Below are 22,492 nucleotides of genomic sequence, written 5' to 3'. Positions count from 1 at the left end.
ACACCTGGGGACCCCTAACTGCCAGGGAGCAGCACTACCGCTTCACTACCATGCTTGTTTAATACCTGCTTTAATGCATTTCATCATGAAAATGATATCAAGTATTTATCTTAGCATTCTAAATTTTTAGAGAGCAGGAATACCATGAAATGAATGGATTCTGTGTGGTGATTGTTGCCTCCTCTTAGTGCATAGGAAGTCACTTTAAGAAGCGTAGTGATTAACAACTGGGTCGGGGAACACAACACAAAGCATTTAATGTGCTGCATTAACTTATGACGAGGTTTCAGAAAATCAAGTAAATTAAACATTGATTTTAGGATGAAGTTTAGTTTATGACATTCTACTTTAATTATGAAGTAAACTATGAAAATAAAGTGGAAATGTTGACTTTAATCTTGATATAAGCGTCAAAATTAAAGTGGAAATGTCGAGAATAAAGTCAGCATGTCGACTTTATTCTTGACATATACCGGTAGTTTGTTTTTTTTCTTCCCTCTTTACTGTATTTTTTTTTCTTCACCGTGGCCCAAATGCACTTCCGTAGGGCTATACCACAAATAGCATTATACAGTAAATGCAAGTTACAGTTGTTTTATTTATGTATATAGCTTAGCTTGAAGCAAGGCCCATATTAATGCAGTTTGCCTAAATGATGGTACAGTTGGTAAGGATGTCATCACAAAGTTGTACTTGTTTTATTTTATTTTAATTTGGTGAATACTGTGTAATGCACCTGGGCTTGAAGTCTTGAAGTAATAGTGCAGCTATCAGTAATAATACTATTATTTACTTTATTGTTATTATTTATTAGTTTAAATATTATGCAGTTTATTGATGGTAAAGTTGTTTAAAAAGTCACTTTAATGTGTCAGTGGACAGAGATTGTTAACATTAACAGAAAGTGTAGTTGGTTCACAAAAAATATTTACTATTTATTACTTTTCTAAGACATGTTCAGTGCAATACAAGTTTTGACAAGCACCTCTGGATATTTTACTAAGTCTAAATGCCCCTTTGGATGGTTGAAAATATGTTGTCAAAATCATAGTTTAAGTTTTTGCAAAGTTTGTTCAATAAAAAGGTTCTATATTTTGACTGCAACTGTCATGCAATGTGATTCCTTCTCTTCATTAGTGTCACCCCCTTGAAAACTATCACTTTATGGGGCCATGCAAATCTGTATTAATACTTGTGTGCACATTAAAATGTTTTTTTGTACAATGTACAATTCTCGTAACAGTGGAATAGGTTATTCTTAGCCAGTCTACTGCAGTAATTGCAGTGGAAAATGTGGTTAACATTCACTCATGCATGGGGAAAAAAATACCCTTCCAATACCGTGAAACCGGGATAATTTAGGAAAATACCGTGATATAGAATTTTGGTCATACCGCCCACCCCTAACTTGTACACTACCAGTCGAAATTTCTTCTAGTTTTTCAGCAAATTTGATCAGCTGAAATGTAATGAATGACCTAAAATGACCCTCAGAAACTTGTCTTCTGATTGGATTGTGACATTGGATCTACCAGATCTTTTCCTATCAGTGTTTCTTCCAATTTCCAATTGTCTTTTGATTGTGAAGGACACTGTACTTCGTGAATTGTTTTGCAGTTTCTCTGAATGAAAGGCCTACACTTCTAAGGTAACAATGCTCTGTCTCATTTAAATTGTTAACTGTTGTTTTCTTTCCATTATCCGTGTAATTTACAATTTTCTAGGTTAAAGATGGATATAGTAACAGTCTGTTCCAACTCTGCTTTAAGACAGACAAGAGGGTTTTCAAATTGCTCTGCAGGAATTAAAGTAAATTAAGCCTTGTAATTTGAGGCAAACATCTGTCATTTGTAAGCTTTTAGCTGTGCCCAGAAGAAGGCCCATTTGTAATATTGTGGCCTTTCTTTTTTCAGTTTTTGCCAACCTAAACTTTAAATTTAAACCTCTGGCAGTTTTCGGGTTACCTTTTCACAATTTTTGGGTCATTCACTGCATTTCAACTGATCAAATTTGAAGAAAAACTGAGGTGTTCTAAAACTTTTGATCAATAGTGCATCTCTCCTTAGAACAGTGATAAAAATACAATATTAGCAAAGACATACACAAAAAAGTACACCCAGACAGCATGTAACAGTCAGTATAAATACAATATTGATTTAACAATATTCATATGCATATATTAAGCTTCAAGGTTTTGTTTTGAAGTAACATATACATACTATGTTATGGGTGTTCAGTAACCTTACAACACATGGATAGTGTTTTCCTGAACATACTGGTAGAATCGCCAGTGGTCCTGTACGGTTATATTTATATTCTGTATATTGTCAGCTCAGGGAGAAAAAAAATATATGGTGTGCATCCAAATGAATGTTATTCAAAATACTTTGACTTCACACCAGTTCTTAAAGAGATGATTTAATATGTGATCTATATTTCACAATATTCATAAACTTCTGATACATAAAAAACTTGCTATACTTCATTGCCTTACTACAGAAGAGCCATGATTCAAGTGTGTGTGTGTGTGTGTGTATAACCAGCACCTGGAATTACGTTGTATGTAGGTTGTCTTCTCATTGATTGCTTTCCTTACCAAATCTTAATCTATCACAAAAAAAATTCTAAATTTGTCACTTACTACTGTATTCATTTATTTTGTCCCTGAAACCTAAGATCTTGACAGACAATAATATATTTGCACTGTTAGATGTGTTGGTCTTTTGTGTAGTTCTTTTTCTTAAAACTATCTCGGGAGGCTTGGCAACACCTGTGAATTCCCCAGAGGAGCTGGAATCTGAGTCTAGTGGCACAGAAGTCCAGACGTATGGGCTTGGCCTACTCTAGCCGCGACCCTCGGTTTCAGACGATTAGGCCATTTTTTTTGCATGGAACGTGTTCGGGATATTGGCATGAACCAAATTGCCCAATATCCAAATTACCACAGTTTGGAAAAGACCAAACTAGGCAAATGCTTTCGACCTTCACCCATCAACTAAAGTAAGTACATCTTACATGCTCGCGCAAGTGTTTTAGTTAAAACGTTTTTTAACTGCGAATGTACAAGAATTTATGATTGCCGATGCTCTAATGCCGCACACTTACATTAATGTTTGAGATTTGTCAAATCTAATACAGTGCAACTGGCGTTGTTCTGGCTGTAAATTAATGCTAACATATCGAGGTGCGTCTTGTCTCGAGCGGTATTGTTTACTGCATGCATGTACGTTTCCTCTTGGAATTAATAAAGTTTATCTAAGAAAATCTACGGAACCCTGAACGTCAAAGACAAACCAATGTGACTCAAAGCTTTAGGTCGCTGAGGAATAAAATTAAAATACATAAAACAAAGTGCAATGTGCCCAATTACCTGGATTCATATTTTATACTTTTATATAAACCAAGTGAAAAAGATGCTGATTAGTCAAGCGGTAAAATTAATTCGCCGCTTAATACAATTTACAGTAGGTTTTTAAGTGTTCTGTTAACTTCTTCACTTCCTTATCGCCAGTCGATTTAGATCTAATACAATTTGGATAAACATTACTGAACCACTGACAGTTTCAGAACGGTTTGGAGTTTACTGGATAAAGTTGCCTCTTATCGAATTGATGCTTAGCGCTCCGGACCCGCTACGGTAAATAACTGTAGTCGGTTATAAAATAATTTGACATCAATTACACCAACAATGCCAGTTGCCACTAAGTGAAAGGCGTATCCCCGTTTCTTGGAATGAATACTACAGGCGCTGAACACAACAGGCGCTCCCGCGACCCCGCTCCCCTAGAGTAAACACTCTGGGCCTAAACTTCGTCGCAAAGCCTAAATCGAACAATAAGACCGACGGCGAGTTCTCTCTCCTTTATTCTTTGATAATCACCATGCAGAGTCAGATGCACCACTTTAAACGGTGCACGTCAGAAAGTGCAAAACAATCCAAGCTTTCAGGCATTAAATGTACTATATTTAATGAAGAATCCCCTACGGGTACCTAACAAACGGAAACAATAACACACGTATGTCTTGCCTCCAAGATTGTGTAGGTACTCATCACGAAATCACCTCGCTGTAACCGACTCATTACTTAAAAAATAAACGTTTAGTACGAATATTTTTTCAAATAATTGCAATAAAAGCTAACGTTCTCACCTGATTGAACTCCTCTCCCACATCTGCGTAGATATCGATGTGGTCCACACCGTCAGCCATTTTCCTTTCAGCCTCTCCTCCGCGAGGCGTTCTGCATAGAAGGCGACACACTCGCTCGCGCGCAGGAAGGCGTCTGTCGTCACATCCGGTCGGCACGCACCCCACCAACCCCCCCTAAAATTTTGTATTTGTGTTTTGGATGAGAAAAGGGCAAGTGTGTTGTTTCGTTTGTCCTGTTGTGTGTTGCTGCATGATAGTGGAATGTAGTGAGCGCTTGCGATGATGTATATTTTTGCAGTGCTTCGTACACGCTTGATCAACAGCTTATACGAGACTGAACTTAGCTTATTTATTACACTAAGCAAGCGACATGATCAGTAACAGGAATATAGAAAATCACTACTGTCAGTGCCTACAAAGCATTGTATACCAAAAACCACATACGCATTCAAACGAAAAAAACAAAATAGATGCGCAACACGGCACAATAATAACTAGTATTATAAATAGACACTACTGTATAACCGATAAAAGAACCGCCAACCGAATCAGGCTTACTCAATGCCAATTTTACGCGTACAGATTATCAATGAGGAATACATTTAGTATTTTGCACTCCAGCGGCAAACTATTCCAACAGTACGTCGTAGATGTGTATGTTAAAACAGAGGGTGCGCGTCTTAACTATCGCAGATTACATCAACAAGATCTGCGCGTGGAACAATTCAAAGGACTATTAGACGCACTGCAAGCTAAGGCTGAAAATAACAACGTACGTGTAGGTAAAATGATCATATTACCGTCCACATTTCCAGGAAATCAAAGATACATGCAATAAAACTATCAGGATGCCATGACAATAGGACGTAAATTCGGAAAGCCTGATTTATTTATCACTTTCACATGTAATCCTGCTTGGCCGGAAATTCTACATGCACTGTCGGATACCCAAAAACCAGAGCACAGACCTGATATTATAGTACGAGTACATCTTTCGACTCATCTGTCGTCTCCACTAAAACACCTATTCACAACTGCGTCTTTCAAGAAGTATTTATTTCTTCTTGATTTCTGAATTCCTTTCTCACCGTTTTCCGTTCCTATTCTTACACCGCCGGTGTCGGCTAGTATAATATTAAAATATAAGCACTGTGCAAATTGTTAGTAGCAGTGTACCAATACTGGGTAGGGCTTCGTTTTGCTCTCTAAACAAACTCGAGTCTGTGGCGTGCATTCTCCAAGATGATGGAAGTTCCTCTGAGATTCTGGTCCCTGTTGACATGTGTGCATCACACTATTTCTGCAGATTTGTTACCAGTACATTCTGCTGTGAATCTTCTATTCTACTACATCCCAAAGGTGTTCAGTTGTATTCAGATCCAGTAACTAGGAAGGCCATTAAAGAACACTGAACTGATTTTCCTGTTCTTACCTAATTTTAAATTGTATTTCTTTTCTTGCAACTGTTCCTTTGACATTTTATACAGCTCTTTGTGCTACATTCTGTGTATGAGAATGTTTTACAGAAATACATTTTGTTGTTTTTCCATATTCTGGTGTTTAATGTGAACATTAACTGATATGTGAACATTAACTAATAATTTGCCTAGTTAGGTTATTTACTATAAATAAACAAAAATGTAAGTATTTAAGTAGACATGAATGTAAATAGAAAGAGTGAAAATGAGGATTGCAATCAAGGCAGTTATTGTACATATATCAATATGTAAATGTGGTAGCTGGGTGGGGGTGTGTAATTTCACACAGCAGTGTTTTTAACCTGCTGGGAGTGGCCTTTAGAGGACTAGGACCACTAAAAAATCAAATATGAAAAATATCCAATTCATGATCAGGAACATTTAAATAGCATAAAACAACACGCCACATGCCTATGTTAGTGACTCCCATTTTTTCAAACGTTTGTGAAAAGGAGTAATTTTGACCCCTTGTATTCCATTAGGGTATGGACCCCAGGGGTCAGTTAATGTGACATGCATAACTTTAAGTCATTCTGACCATTTTTGCTAATGACGCTGATTGGTTTACTCTTTTTCAAAAGGGTGTAATTTCCTGCACAAAATATGTTTAAAAATGGCCTAAAATTACTGGTTTTTCAGGTCCAAAGGTACAAAAATGGGGTTGGGGGGGGGAGTTGTGGACCCCAAAAAAGCTTCACAACTTGCAGTGATTCTTATGAACATGGTAATTACAATCCTTACACCGGCATAGCATAGGATGCATAGACACAGCAAACTAAAATTTAAAAGTCAAAATGGCAACAGTCTGAAGCTATTTAAAAAATAAATCTGTCCTTCCTCAAAAACTTTGAATTTTTAAATATGTAGTTCAATACAATTTAGTCCTTTAGAGTGCCCATTTAACTGAATGTTTGTTTTTTGAATTATTGATCAATTTTAATGACTGAAATCAATATACTGTATACCTTGTACAGTATATGTTGTATCTTCCTGTTACCATAAAATAAGTAACTGGGACACATAAGGTGTATGAATTAGCTGACTGCCAGTAAAAAAGTAATTGGGAATAAGTAGCTAACTTCATTGTTGTGAGCTTTTTGTAATATGTGTATAACCAGGCAGCTGTAAGTGAAATATATATGCATTTTCTAATCCAACTGCTTTGATTATACGTCAGCAGGTAGTCAGTGCCTATACTGGTTTCCTAGGGGTAATATAGTTCAGGGCTGGGGGTCATGTGTGTGTAATGTGTGAATACTAATAAAACTATCTTACTCTCATGTGCATCTACTACTAGATCAGAATCAATCTCTGTATACGTATGTGTTACCAAAGGTACAGAAACAATGTAGAGCCTGTTTCTGTGCTTTTGTTAATGCTGCATTCATTTGAATAACTGAGCATGAGAAAAATGATTAATAAATAATAATATAGTATTTTTAGCATTTAAGTGAACCATAATAGTGAAAATAGTTAAGTGTATCTTCAAACTAGCTCAGATTATACAATTAATTGTATACCAGAACAAAGCAAAATGTACTGAGCTTGTGATTCAAATTAAAAGTTCCTTCTTGTGAGATATTATACAGTAGGACTGGATCAGGCCAATGCAATTGCATTTGATGTCCCTGCGATGATAGTGTCAATAATTCAATAGAATGTTGCTCTAAGAAACACCATAAACTTTCATCACCCTTTTGCTTCCACATGTACTGAAACAAAATATATATTGATGAGAGATATCTACATTGTACATTCAAAGCTAAGCAAAAGAAGATGCTAAGTGGTCAGTACTGCAGACTGCAAGATTCCTTATAATAATTTAGTTAGTATGCCTAGGTTTGCAAATGATTATCATTGTCCTCATGCTATACAGTATGTTTGTACTACTGTTTAATTATCAGTTTTCACCCAATCAAATTTACCACTAATGATGTTGTTACAGCAATAAATTATAATAAAAAAAAAACATTTGTAAAATATGATCTTGATATGTGATAAACTATGCATTTGAAAGGGATTGTACTTTTACAATAGTAAAAAGTGGAAGCAGCTAGTTGCTGTGTACCCACTTACCACAACTAGTGCCTACACACCAAAGGAGACCATCTTAGGAATGTGACAACAAAAGATAAGCTGTTAGTTTTTAAATATTTTATCTTTTGCCTGAGTGCTATTTGATTCATATCTATCTCAAGACATTTTCTACTGTATTCACTGACTCTAGTTTTAGCCAGTGCATAAAACCCATGAGCATGAAGTGTCCAATGTAGGACAGCTTTATGACTAAAATTTTCTTCTTTTTTTCTTTGTTGCCTTTTGAATGATTTAAAGACCAGGTAGTATAAATAAAAGTAAGAAAATATTTTAGTACAGTAGATATAAAAATTGCACACAACTTTCTTAGATTTTCATCTTTTGTTCATGTAAAGGCTGAAATCAATACAAATCATATCAGACCATTGAACCTTTAATAAGTGTTTAAAGGGGAAGACAACTGGGCATAGTCGGATACAGAGATGTGGACAGTGTGATGTTGATGTCATTGTTCTTCCTCCCAGTCAACAGCTTCTGGACTGTGGAGGAAACAGACAGGCACATGATTCTGTTTGCTTTTCTTACATCCTATTCCCACTTCCCTCTTTGTCCCCATAAACATGGCAGAAAGATCATATTCTTGACAATGCCAAAAAGTTAAAACAACAACACAAAAGAAATACAGTAATCCAGCATCCTGAAATGCATAAAAGCTCTAGTTTTTTTCCCATACTCCAAAGACATGCAGGTTAAGTGAAATGGTATTGTTAGGTTGGCCCTTGTGTGTATGAGTGTGAGTATTTGTGTTCACCCTGTGATGGAGTAGCACCCTATCCAGAGATTGTTCTTGCCTTGTGCATTATACTTGCTAGGATTGTCTCCAGCATCATAGAGACCATGTCCTGGATAAGTGGGATTAGAAAATGGATGGAATGAAGGCTGGATGGATGCTTGCATGAAAGAAAGGTGTGGAATATAAATAAACATAATATATTGTAATTGCAGTCTCAAGAATTAAAATTTTGGTCCCTGTTCTTTGAGCTGATTGGTTTATTTATGTGGAAAGGTAGAACAGGATTTTGAGTAAATGCTTCCAAACACTAAATGTAAACACTGTTCATTAATTAACCTAAACATTTTAAATATGGTTCCTGAATCAAGGGCAGAATGGTAGTATAGTTATTAGTGCTTCTGCCTCAAGGCTCTCATCTACTAGGTTTAAATCCTATGTCTAATCATTCGGTCTGCGTGGAATTTCAACTCAAAACAGGGCATGTGTGTAGGTGTGTGTTTAGTGTTAGAGGGCATATAAAGGACTGATGCACTGTCCAGAACTGTTTCTTCTCTTGCACAAGCTGCTGTTGGGATAGGTTGAATCACTAAATTATGTATCCTGCTTTAGATTAAGAGGGATTGACAAAGTTATGTTATATCCTCCTCCAACTTGCAGGGAAACCCAGGGGTTGGTGGCAGGATTGGCACTCCAGCCACTGTAAAAAACCTCACACTGTTCAGTGTGGTGCTGAGGTGTCACCTGTTGCACAGCTGCACTTGGATCTCAATCCGGGTGGTTCACCATGTGGTGGGTGCAGAAATGCGTTTAAATCAGCTCATGCTCCCAACCTGTCTGTTATGTACAATATTTACAGTAACCTTCCCCTGAAGGTTAAGATGAAGTGAGTCTGATTAGCCCTAAATAACATCATTTGTTCTGTAGGATTTATCTAAGGGTTTCTTTGCTGTACAGAGCAGAAATAACTATGGTCAACAAGAAACTAATAAAACATTAGAACAATCTATACAAGAACAAGCCATTCAGCCCAACAAAACTCACCAGTTCTACCCACTTAATTTTTCCAAAATAACATCAAGTGTAAATTCAAAGATCCCAAAAGTCCTACTGTCTACAACCTACAGTATACTGTTGAAAGGTACAGATCAAGACAGAAAAATAAATTAATTCTGAAAGTTTTACACAGCTCATGGTCCATTGTGAAGGCCATCATGAAAAAGTGGAGGAGGTATGTCATTACCAGGATATTGCAAAAATAAGGATAAAGAGAAAACTAATCCCAGAGGCTAGCGATAATCTTAAAATAGCAGCAAGAATAATGTTAACTCATCTTTACTGGCATATTATAACCATTTTGTGTATTCTTCAAGACAAAAATGTCCTTGTAGGTTTGGGATAATAGATAGAAGTCACAGGAAATTCCCTTACAGTATGAAAGAACTTCAACTCTTCTGTAAAAAAGATTGGATTAAACATGTAAAACCCATGTCTGCTAAGATAAAAGTTAACTATTCCAATATTTTACAGCTGACATCAAAGAAAAAGCGGCTTCCATGGATGTACTATTTGAAGGGAGTGTATCTTTTAATAACTAAGATGTTAAACAATAAAAAAATAAATATAATTAATTTTTCCATTTGCTTTTCACTTAATACATTTTTGGTTAAAGCTCTTCTTAAAAGAGAAAATATATTTAACATAATTCATTTCTGGAAAGATTGTGGAGACATTTGATATTTACTTTACTTTATCTGTTAATAGTAGCAGAGATTACCATTTTAAAAATTTAAGGAGATTAATTTTTACATTTTTTTCATTATACTATTCAATAGGCCAAACACTGCACATTACCAAAAACTGACCATCTCCATCATAAAGCTCAGTGGTGCTGAGCATCCTGCTGTGGGAATGCTTTTCTGCAGCAGGCCCTGGAAGGGTTGGGAGGGTAGAGGATAAAATGAATGCAGTAAAATACAGGAAATCCTGAAGGAAAACATGATATGGTCTGCGAGAATCTTTTGGTTTGGGTGTAGATTTGTTTTCCAGCAAGACACCAACCCAAAGCATAAAGCTACGTAAGAATGGCTTAAAAACAACAAAGTTAAGCTAAGTCAGAATCCAGATGTCAATCCAATTGAGAATTTGTGTCTGAACTCGAAAAGGGCTGTTCACCCACAATCTCCATGAACAACTTGAGTTGTTTTATAAAGAAAAATGGGGAAGACCTGAGCACACAGACTCAAGGCTGTGACGGCTGCCAAAGGTAAATCTACCTTTACTTGACTTGAGGTTGCTGAATACTTACAATTAATTATTTTGTATTTCATCCATCCATCCATCCATTTTCCAACCCGCTGAATCCGAACACAGGGTCACGGGGGTCTGCTGGAGCCAATCCCAGCCAACACAGGGCACAAGGCAGGAACCAATCCTGGGCAGGGTGCCAACCCACCGCAGTATTTTGTATTTTATATTTGCAATTAATTTAGACCACTTTGCCGATATCTGTTTTCATTTTGACATTAAAGTCAGAGTCTTTTTCTGTTGATCAATGTTAAAAAATCCAAAGTAAATCCAGTCTGATTAATGTTGTATAACAATAAAATGTGAAAACATCCAGGGGTGAGTACTTTTACAAACACTGTATCCCTTAAATATTTAAAGCAAGTGTAGCATTACTAAATTGTAGAACATTGGTGGTGTAGCAGTTAATGGATGTTAGTATTTTGTTTCCTACATTTTTAGTTATAATGGAGGCACAGATTAATGGATCTCTTATATCGCTCACCCTTGAGCATGCTGCCTAAAGTTGCCTATGCTAGAACGTGAATACAAATCAGTGCCTGTTATTCTCACAGTCTGGCCCTGTGCCTTGTTAATAATCATGGGAAAGAAAAACCTGCAAAAGAACTGGTAATATGTAATTCTGAGTAATAATATATAATAATAAGAATACCGATTCTCCTTTACTATGTCTCATTAATACTAATAGCTCCATCCCGCCTCATTTTGTTGGGCAGTTTTAACCTGAAGTTGAGCCCAATTACATAGTATTAGAGTGTTTAACTTATGTAATAGGATTGTTGGTGCTCTAATTTTTAGGCCAAGCTCCACCTTCACTCCCATTGGCTTTTACTAATTTCGAGCTAAAGGTTTGCTGTGCTCACATACTACAAGAAACATGACCTTCCCAGTGATTAATTTCACATCAACACCATTCAAGTGGAAACTGGAAACTCCATCTCTTTTATCCCGGTTCACTGAGTTGTCACAATATACTGCCCATTTACATCATTTCAATATATAAAATAAAACAAATAATAACCATCTTGACCAGAAATGGCATTTGGTGGCTGCATTAAGGGACATGATACTTGTTTAATAAGTTTCCTTTGTTTTTTCATTTTAAAGAACACCTTCGTGGTTTGTGTGACTTCATATTTCTCTAAAAATTCCTCCAGAAAAATTTGGAACAGAACAAAATGAGAAATGTAAAATCATAAAGGACAAATCTGAAAATTTCCATAGCACATGAGCACAACATGAATTTACAGTCACCATTTTGTAGCAGAAAAGTTGACACATTATTTTAATAGAGTTATTCTACATATAGCCAGCCTGAAAATGGTTTTGGGATCCTCAGGGAACTTATTTTTTTGACATTTTCAGTTTGTGCAATTGTTTTCCAGTTGATAATATTGAAATATGTTATTGTTGTTATCATTAATCCAGGTTTCTAATTGCCTTGAATTTATTTTAATTTAATTTTTGTTGATTTGGTTTACTTTTCTGCTCATTATTAATTTCATTTAGTTATTATGACCATTGTGTTCATATCTTTCCCACCATTTTGCGACACGTTTTGTATTTTTTCAGGAGCCTTATTATTTATGGTCACTATGCTTGTTGTTGGTCACAGGACAAGTAGGTCATCTTTTTGCTTTTATTTTTTTTTTTTTTTAATGATCTTAAAATTTTACTGGGCATAAGAAAATGTTATTAAAGCAAATAGTTTCAAGATACCACAACACTGAAGATAAAAAGTACATGTCAGCTGTGAAATAAAAGGAATGGAACAACTGGAACACAACATCATCAGGTAAGAATTATTAACTTTGTTATCTTATTCTTTTATAAAATCAGTGAATTGACATAACATTAATTATTCAATGTAGTATTTGTGGAAGAACATAAAGAAGCATGAAGAGAGATGTTTAAGACTGGCAAAGGAACTGCAAATGAAGATACTGACCAGACAGATGATCTACTAACAGGAATAATGGAGAGCCAGCAACCTTTGGAAAACATATCAGATGATGACCATCTAGATAGTTCAGATGAGGGAATCACACACCTTCATTGAGTATATGAGTATAGTATATTACACTTTGTCCTTTTTTTTTTTTTTTAATATTTTTATTTTATTAATTTTCATTGTAATCATTCCATACAAACAGATCAATTTATAACCCAACAAATTTGAAAACAAATCAAACCCCACCCCTGAGAAGGAGAGCTTAGCTAAAGGAAAATTTCTTTAAGCTTTTTAATAAGGCAACATTAGACAAAAGAAGGGGAGAAGTAAATATCTATATAAATAAGAGATGGAGAAGGGAGTTAAATGCAATAATAGTTATTTCTCTTATTCTAAAATAATATTGATTAAATCCTGCCATGTTTTGAAAAAATTTTGTACAGATCCTCTAACTGAAAATTTGATTTTTTCCAATTTCAAATAATATAAAACATCGGTTTCCCACTGACTTATAAGAGGAGAATTAGGATTCTTCCAATTTAACAAAATAAGTCTGCGTGCCAAGAGTGTAGTGAATGCAATCACCGTTTGCTTGTCCTTCTCCAATTCCAGTCCATCTGGAAGGACACCAAACACAGCTGTTAGTGGGTTAGGAGGGATTGTGATACTAAGGCTGTCTGAGAGGCACTTAAAAATTTTTGTCCAAAATGATGTTAGTTTGGTGCAGGCCCAGAACATGTGACCCAGTGAGGCAGGAGCTTGGTTGCAGCGCTCGCAGGTTGGATCCTGGCCTGGAAACATTTTGGACAGTTTTAAGCGAGACAGATGAGCTCGATATATAATTTTTAGTTGAATAATTCTATGCTTTGCGCATATAGAACTCGAGTGAATTCTCTGCTTTGCTACCTTCCACTCCTTTTCTGATATATTGATTAAGAGATCTTCTTCCCAATGTCCTCTTGGGTCTTTGAAAGGTAGGGACTCTAATAAGATTTTATATATTGCGGAAATAGTGTTTGTTTCCTCGGAATTGAGCAGTATTTTTTCCAGCATTGTGGAGGGTGCAAGGTGGGGGAAATCGGGCAATTTCTGTTTAACAAAATTTCTAATTTGAAGATAGTAAAAGAAATGTGTAGCTGGGAGGTTAAATTTTGAACGTAATTGTTCAAAAGATGTAAATATGTTGTCTATATAAAGATCTCTGAGCATTTTAATCCCAAAACTTTTCCAGGTATTAAAAACTGGATATACTTGCGAAGGTTGAAAGAGGTGGTTCCCTTGCAGAGGTGCCACTGATAAAAGATTTTCCATCTTAAAATGCTTCCTAATTTGGTTCCATATTCTGAGTGAGTAAAGCACAATTGGGTTATTAGTATATTTGCGATAACTTTCATTTATTGGAGAGCAGAGCAGGGAATATAAAGAAGTACTACAGGATTTTACTTCTATTGCAGACCAAGCCTGGGTATGTGCATTTATTTGTGTCCAGGTTTTTATGGCTTGTATGTTTGCTGCCCAGTAATAAAACTGAAAATTAGGTAAAGCCATGCCACCTTCTGCCTGAGGTCTTTGTAGGGTCGCTCTTCGGATACGTGGGTGTTTTGAGTTCCAAATGAATGAGGTTATTATTGAATCTAACTGTTTAAAAAACGATTTATTGATATATATTGAAATGTTTTGAAATAAAAAGAGAAGTTTAGGAAGGATATTCATCTTAACAATGTTAATTCTTCCGGCTAGAGTGAGATGAAGGGTTGACCATCTATGCAAGTCTTGCTTAATTTTTTCCATACAGACGCCAAAATTTTGTTGATAAAGAGCTTTATATTTACTTGTGATATTTACCCCTAGGTATTTAAACTGATCTGTTATGGTAAAAGGTAGGGTGTCTAATCTAATATTATATGCTTGTGAGTTCACTGGAAAGAGTATACTTTTATTCAGATTAATTCTAAGACCAGATATCTTTTGAAATTCTGTTAGTGCTGTTAAAACAGCAGGGACAGTGTTTTCTGGGTCCGATATATATAAGACCATATCATCTGCATATAGAGAAATTTTCTGTTCCAGTCCTTCTCTGACAATCCCCTTTATCTGATAAGAATTTCGGCAGCGAACCGCCAGTGGTTCAATAGCGATTGCAAACAACAGTGGCGACAAGGGACATCCTTGTCTGGTACCACGTTCTAGTTTAAAGTAGTCTGAGCAAATTTTATTAATACAAACTGAAGCTTCTGGACTGGTATACAGTAGTTTGATCCAAGCACAAATATTCGGGCCAAACCCAAATTTCTCCAGTGCAGTGAAAAGGTAATTCCATTCGATCATGTCAAATGCCTTTTCTGCGTCTAATGATAGTAATATCTCTGGGGTGTTTGATTTTGCTGGTGAATATACAACATTAAACAAGCGTCGGAGATTTGAAGATAGATGTCGGCCTTTAATAAATCCAGTTTGATCTTGTGATATTACCGAGGGCAGCACTTTCTCCATCCTTCTAGCTAGGATTTTTGAGAGTATCTTAACATCATTATTCAGGAGTGAAATTGGTCTATATGATGCGCATTGTAACAAGTCCTTATTTTGTTTAGGAAAGACGGTGATTAATGCTTGTCGAAATGTTTGAGGTAGTATTTGGTGGTCTTTAGCTTCTGTAAATGTTACCAATAAGAGTGGAGCTAGCTGAGTGGAGAATTTCTTATAAAACTCTACGGGGTAACCATCAGGGCCTGATGATTTCCCGCTTTGTAGTGACTTTATAGCGTCTAGTAATTCTGTTAGCGTTAGAGGTTTATCCAGTTCCTCAGCACTTAAAGCATCTATTTGTGGTATTTGTAAATTATCCAGAAATGCATTAGATTGCGTGTTGTCTTCTTTGGGCTCAGTGGAATATAAAGACTTATAGTAATCTCTAAATGTGTGCATTATTTTATTATGGTCGATGATTTCTTCTCCATTCTTGTTGGTGATTACTGGTATTGCATTGTGAACTTCTTGTTTATGAATTTGTTGAGCTAAAAGCTTATTAGCTTTTTCTCCGTGTTCATAGTAATGCTGTCTAGACTTATAAATAAGTTGTTCAGTTTCTTTAGTTGTTAAGATGTTAAGTTCTGTATGCAGGGCCTGCCTTTTCCTGTGGAGAGCTTCACTTGGACGCCTGGCTTGTTCTTCATCTATTCTAGTAATTTCATTTCTTAGCTCTGACACTTTCTTGGTTTCTAATTTATTTCTATGGGAAAGATATGAAATAATCTGGCCTCTTAAGAAGGCCTTTAGAGTTTCCCTGAGTGTTCCTGCAGAAACCTCTGTGGACGTGTTTGTCTCTAGGAAGAAACTGATTTGTTTGGATATAAATTCTGTGCAGTTCTCGTCTGCCAATAAAAGAGGGTTAAGACGCCATCTGTGAGGTGAGTATGAGGGGCTTATTGATTTTAGCTCCAAGACTAGAGGGGCATGGTCAGAGATAACAATTGTGTCATATTTGCATGATTTAATTGTAGGCAGGAAATTATTATCTATAAAAAAATAATCAATTCTTGAGTAGCTATAATGCACTGGTGAGTAGAACGAATATGTTCTTGAGTTTGGGTTAAGAAACCTCCAGGGGTCTGATAAGTTGTGATCATTTAAAAACTGTGTAATTATCTTTGCAGTATTAGATGTCGTCCCCCCTGTCACAGGAGTCCTATCTAAGAGTGGATTTAAAACACAATTAAAGTCCCCAGCCATTATAATTTTATGAGTGTTCACATTGGGAATGGATGCAAATAGATTTTGCATGAATTCCTTATCATCAACATTGGGTGCATAAACATTTATCAAAATCATTTTACTGTTATATAAGTTGCCCATGACCATCACATATCTCCCTTCAGGGTCCAACACTACATCTGATGCTACAAATGGAACTGTTCTATGTATGAGAATTCCCACCCCTCTAGTTTCCTTTATAAAGCTAGAATGGAACATTTGGCCAGTCCAGTCTTTTTGTAATCTGAACTGATCCTTGGTTAGTAAGTGGGTCTCCTGTAGAAATACTATTTTAGCGTTTAAGCCTGTTAGGTGAGAGCATACTTTCTTTCTCTTTAATTCGTGATTCAGGCCTTTAACATTCCAGCTCACAAAGTTAACTGTCCCATCATGGAGACATTGATTCTGAGTTTTTAATGTCATTTATAGTTTTAATTGGTAATATGGCAGTTTTAATCTTAGTTTCAAGATTCCCCATGAGTTGTTGCATTTTAGCCTGTTGTTGCATTGATATTTATAATTATAAGGATTACAAGAATAGATTAGATATAACCTGCTCTCCTTCTCTCCCCCCTTTATCCCCCCACCCCCCCATTTTGCCTCCCCACATGAGGCTAGATCCCACTTCGCGATGTTCCAGTCCTCTGACATACGAAGAGACAGAGCACGTCCAAAACAAAACAAACCCCACCCTGCAGCGGCGTTACAGAATTAAAACAGAGATATCTTTTACAGTTAAATCCTTAATACTATCTGCCGAAAATGTTCTCATTAACAATATTTAAGCTTGAAATAATCTTCAGCGCTTTTAAGTTAAGATATTAAGATTTAAAAAAAAAAAAACAACCCTGGGAATGATTTTAAAAACTAGTCTAGGATAAACCTGGTAATTCCTACTGTAATAGTATAATGGTAATTATATAAATAGTAGAACAAGCAATAAACCAAGGGTATGAAGTTAAACAGTCTACTTTAAGGTATAGTAAAATAAAAAAAATAAATAAATAAATAATAATTAAAAAAAAAATAATAATAAATAAAACGAATCCTACTTTAATCACTTCCACATTTTCACACTCACGTCTATAACTCTATAACTCTAATTAAAACATAAACATATAACATATAAAGTCCAGATAAAAAGAAAAAAAAAAAAAGAAAATAAGGGATGTATAATTATAATACCAGTCTCTTTAAACATGGATCCAGCGATCAGATCATAGGTCCTTCCCGTGCCTTGATAGAATACGGCTCTTTAATTTTAATTAACTTTCAAAAAAGTGTCGGAAACAGCTTCTTTAATTCTTTTTCAGCTTCTTCTTTGCTGAAGAAAATATAATGTCGATCTTGAACTTCCACTTTCAGTTTGGCAGGATACAAGAGGCTGTATTTGATATCGGCTTCCCGTAGAATCCTTTTAATGTCGATGTAGGATCTGCGTTTTGCAGCTGTTGATGGTGAGAAGTCGGGAAAAATACGAATAAGATTATTTTCGAATATAATCTCTTGCTTGTGTCTGAGAAGTGCCATCACATCAAGCTTACATCTTAGTCGCTCGAAGCGGACAATAAAAGACCTAGGTTTAAAGGCGCTTGGTATCTTTGTGCAATAAGCCGTGGCTATCTCATTGTCGAGTTTAAAGTCATCTCCAATTATTTTAGACAGTAATTCTACTGCAAATTTCACTGGGCTTGAGGTTTCTCGTTTCTCAGGTATACCCTCAATTCTTATATTATTTCTTCTGCACCCATCCTCCAGGGCTGCAAGTCTGTCTTCAAGTTTTTTGCATTCCCAGTTCGCAGCTGTGGCTTTTTCATCGGCGTTAGATGCCAGTTGGTCCGCTGTTTCCACTCGAGCCGTGAGTCCCTGCTTAACGTCTTCCAGCTGATCTGAAACGTCATTAATATGATCATCAAGCCTTTTCAGTTTGGAATTAGTTTCTTCAATGTGTTCCACTAATTTCTCCAACATGCCTTTAAAGTTCACATCGAAACGTTTAAATAGACGCGTTTCCTTATATTTGTTATCCTTCTTGAGCTCAATGGCCATCTTCTTAAGATCATTTGTGTTATCTTTCTTAAGCTCATTCTTAAGCTCCTTCATGGCCGTAACCATGGCAGTTGACTGTGTAGCGATCATCTCTTTCTGTGTAGCAATCATCTCTTTCAGTTCGGACAGTTCGCTTCGGCTTTCGTGCTCCGCAAGTGAAAATGCAGCTCCTGTTACAGGCTCGCGATGAGTAGATGAGAGCACGTCCTGCAGAGCCCTTTCTAGTCTCGAATGATCCTCAGAAATCGGCGATCCCTCGCGACCTGTATCACTTGCGCCTTCGCTCCCATTTTCACTCTCGACTGGAGACGATACAATGGAGCGGGGTCCTAGGAATTCTGCGCACTCTTCTGCCTGTTCCAGGTCAGTCTCCGTGAGGCCATACCTTACACTTGCACTCAGGCCAGAAGTCTGTCCGGACTTTGATGCAGCTTTAAGTTTCTTTTCCGGTTCCTTCTGACTTTTCTTCTTGTTACTCATGCTTGTATATTGTAGTGGAAGTTCCTTGGTCGGGTTAAATACAGGATACCTCTAAATAATATGAAATACGTGGGAAAATAAAGCTGCTGCTAGCGGAGCTCTGCTTCAGACGTCCATCTCCTATAAACGGACGAAACCAACTCTTTTTGCTTTTATGTAAGATGGCAGCATGTAGTGATAAATATCCAAGTTCTGAATAAAAACTCAAATCACTCTGCTTCTCTTGTGATTTATTGTATTTGTGGTCAAGGTTTTCCACCAAAGTTTTTGACTTTGGTTTTTGGATTGTGGGCTCATTAGCAATACTAACCAGAGCCTGTTCCCAAACCATATTTTTTTGCCCTTTGCATTTGTGCCATTCACCTATTGGTCTTTCCTGGCTCAATATTTTTCCTCTCAATGTCCATAACAATACCCCTCTACATTTCATAAAAATCTGTCTGTGGCACCAAACACACAGACAGACAACAAATAAACACAAATGATTTATACTGTGTGTGAGTATATTTCTACATGTATATTGAATTTTTGTTACATGAAATTTGTCTTTTATTTTAACTTTATTTGTGTGTAGTGTACTAGACGTTTAAAGATTAGTTTGTTTCATTAGAATACATTGAATTGAATTAGATGGGACTGGGAATATCATTTTATGTTAAACTAAATTGATTTGCAATTTTCTATGGTCAGATTCCCTGTTGCTAGTGTTATTACATAGTGACTGTTAGAGTAGAAAGCTGCTTATCTAGGGGCTAAACAAAAGACCATTTTACCAAGTGAACCAATGACTTCACTCTTTAGCAGTCAGGCTAATGGCATTCTCCTTTAGCTTTTTTGATGACAGAATGAGCTCTGTTCTACTTGTAAATTCCCTCTAAATCCACTGAAATTCTTCCTCTTTCAGAGACAGAACAGATGTAAAAGCAGTTTGGACAGAAAACATCTGTCTTTCCGTACTAAGATAGTGTGCTGGTAAGTTAGCCTTAGAGTTTACCGACATTTTTACTAGTCGTTGAATGAATTCAGAGTTGCAGACTCTCTCAAAGAATCCACAGTTATCCTTGGACTTCATGGATTACTTTTTCTTCTAACATGCAGTGTGAATTGCGTTCTTATAAACAGAGGTGTGTGCCTTTCTAAATTGTATCCAAGTAATTCAGTTTGCCACAGGTGGAGTCAAATCAAAATTTAAATGCATCACAAGGATAATTAAAGCAAAAAGAATGCACCTGTCCAGAATTTGAAGTGCCTCTAAAAGAGTCTGAACGTATATACGATATATATAAAACAGAATGTCCGTCTATATGTTCCCTCTACAATCCTACACCCTCTCATCAATCTTCACCACGTTTTGCATAGTTACTTTTTAGGACAAGAGAGACTGCTTTGAAACCCAAAATTTTAACCCTGGAGGTCGCAGTGGGTTTTCTTCCCTGTATCCTGCAGTTTGTACATCAGTGCCACCTGCTGGATCAGAACAAGTGAAACATCCAAACAGACTGAAGCCAGACTAGCTGAGAAAATGATCAGAGCTTAACACAAAGGAAAATCAAAGGGTTGTTGTTTAACTCCTGGTTTGCACTTTCATGGGAGCAAGAAATGGTGAACCAAAATAGAAATGTTATAGCTGGAATCAGTTATTGCCATGACTTTGTGCCCATTAACAACAAACACCCCAGTGTAGGGAAGGGACAAGGGATGGGCAGTGAAACAATACTTCTCTCCTCGTGCCCAGCTACAATTCATTGGCTCACTGAAGCAAGAGCAGTACAGTATGGTGTGGCCCCCCTCCCTGTACTTGTAATAGTGGAGGAGGGTTAAGGGCTTCTCCTTTGGTCCAGCTGATGGTTCCATCTTGCAGCGGATAGGCTTAGGTATGGTGACACATCCCATCTAGAGTTTATGGTGGTTAGGAGACTGTCCTGAGCATTTGACTTGCAAGGCCACCTAGTGTTGCTTGATGACTTTGATAAGGCTTTCCATAGATTTGATTTCCAGTTGTTGGCCTGACTGAGCAAGAAAATTGGGCAGGGCGTTTAAGAGGAAGTTGCAAGCTATGGCCTTGATGACCTTCTTGGTATTGTTCATCACCATCTTTAGCCAACAGCCAACTCTGCCCCATAAATCAAATGCCAGGGAGCGGGTTGGCCACTCTGTGTCAAATGAGTTTCCTGTAATATTGTGTTTTGCGAAGGCCATCAGCAGATGAATCACAAGAGGCGGACCTCATCTACGGCAGGACAGTTTTACTCATGGGTAATTATATGTAGCATGTCCAATAATAAGGAACTTCAGTAAACTAATAGTAGTAGCATCTGGGCAAAAAACAAACATTGTAAAATCCATTAATTGTGTTTGATAACGGACATTATGCACCAATTTTGCAAGTTTCTGGGGCATACATAATAAATACAGGTATTCTTTATTAAAAGTGAAAAAGAAAAACATCCTGATGCTTTGGTTTCTGTCAATATGCCAGTGCTTTCATTCAACAAACCCTTAAATAAGAAAAGAAAAAATTTCTTCCCTGCTCAGATATTTAAGATAGTATGATTCTTGTTAATGTAAGTTACACTCAGTGCAATAGCGAAAGCAACAGTCACAAAATCCTAGTGTAGTGGAGTGAGCATTTAAATTTTAATATATTAATTTGAGTGTCAGCAGCATATAGCCTTGCATACTGTATGTCTCTTTTGTTATATGGAGACCAAAAGCTGTCTACAATATTATAAATACACAGTTAATTAAGCGTTCTTGGTAAATGGATGGATGAATGTTTTATTCATTACAGTAAAATCAATCAATTCTTCATTGTAAAGGCAATTAAAAGCACAATAATATATAAACAAGGTTGCCACAAGGTGGTACTGTTCATTTACTGAAGTTACAAATGGTAAAATATTGCCTCACTAAGGATATGCAATGACTGTTTTGCACTGTTAAACCTAATTTACCTCCAGATTACTTGTAAGTTTAACATATTAGAAAAAGAAAGTTCAGAAAAAGGGGAATGGATAGTACAGAATAGGTAAGGAATTGTTTTAAGTACAAAAAACTTGAACAAAAATCAGATATTATCTCTTGATTTACTTTTGTTGCACATCATCTGCAAATAGAAAACTGGTGCGCTAATTACTTATAACAGATTTAAAACTTAATACTAATACATTAGGATATCTAAAATAATTTTATTTCCTTTCTTTTTAATTATACAAAAGAAGTATCTCAATTGCTGGTAGCGAATTAAATAATGCATTTCTCTCATAACAATTGGTTGCCAAGGTAACACATTAAAATATGAGACGCTGCGGTTCTATCTATTAGTCACTGTTATTAAACAAAGCTTTACGAAACAATGTTTTGTATTAATAAGGTTTACATCACACCAACTAGAACACTATAGAACAGAGGCTCCAAATATTGAATCCATTTGTCACTTATTGCTTCAGTACATAACAAGATATAAGTAACTAAGACATTGTCATGCATACATGCATGGAG

The 22,492-nt window shown here is 36.3% G+C and overlaps 2 protein-coding genes across 4 annotated transcripts in view; one reads left to right on the top strand and one right to left on the bottom strand.

The window, feature by feature from the left end:
* The window catches only part of cpsf6 (cleavage and polyadenylation specific factor 6), a 61,412-nt gene extending 57,131 nt beyond the window's left edge, over nt 1-4,281 (bottom strand). For all 3 annotated transcript variants that reach the window (XM_028807375.2, XM_028807392.2, XM_028807384.2), the window contains exon 1: nt 4,150-4,281. In XM_028807375.2, coding sequence (XP_028663208.1) covers nt 4,150-4,209 — 60 coding nt within the window. In that variant the 5' untranslated portion in view covers nt 4,210-4,281. The remainder of the gene's footprint in view (nt 1-4,149) is intronic.
* The window catches only part of cpm (carboxypeptidase M), a 379,572-nt gene that overhangs the window by 147,118 nt on the left and 209,962 nt on the right, over nt 1-22,492 (top strand). The gene's annotated exons all lie outside the window — the stretch shown is intronic.

This window comes from Erpetoichthys calabaricus, chromosome 1 (assembly GCF_900747795.2).
Source record: "Erpetoichthys calabaricus chromosome 1, fErpCal1.3, whole genome shotgun sequence".
Taxonomy (NCBI): domain Eukaryota; kingdom Metazoa; phylum Chordata; class Cladistia; order Polypteriformes; family Polypteridae; genus Erpetoichthys; species Erpetoichthys calabaricus.
The sequence above is the reverse complement of the archived record's forward strand: the minus strand, read 5'-3'. Positions and strand labels throughout refer to the sequence as shown.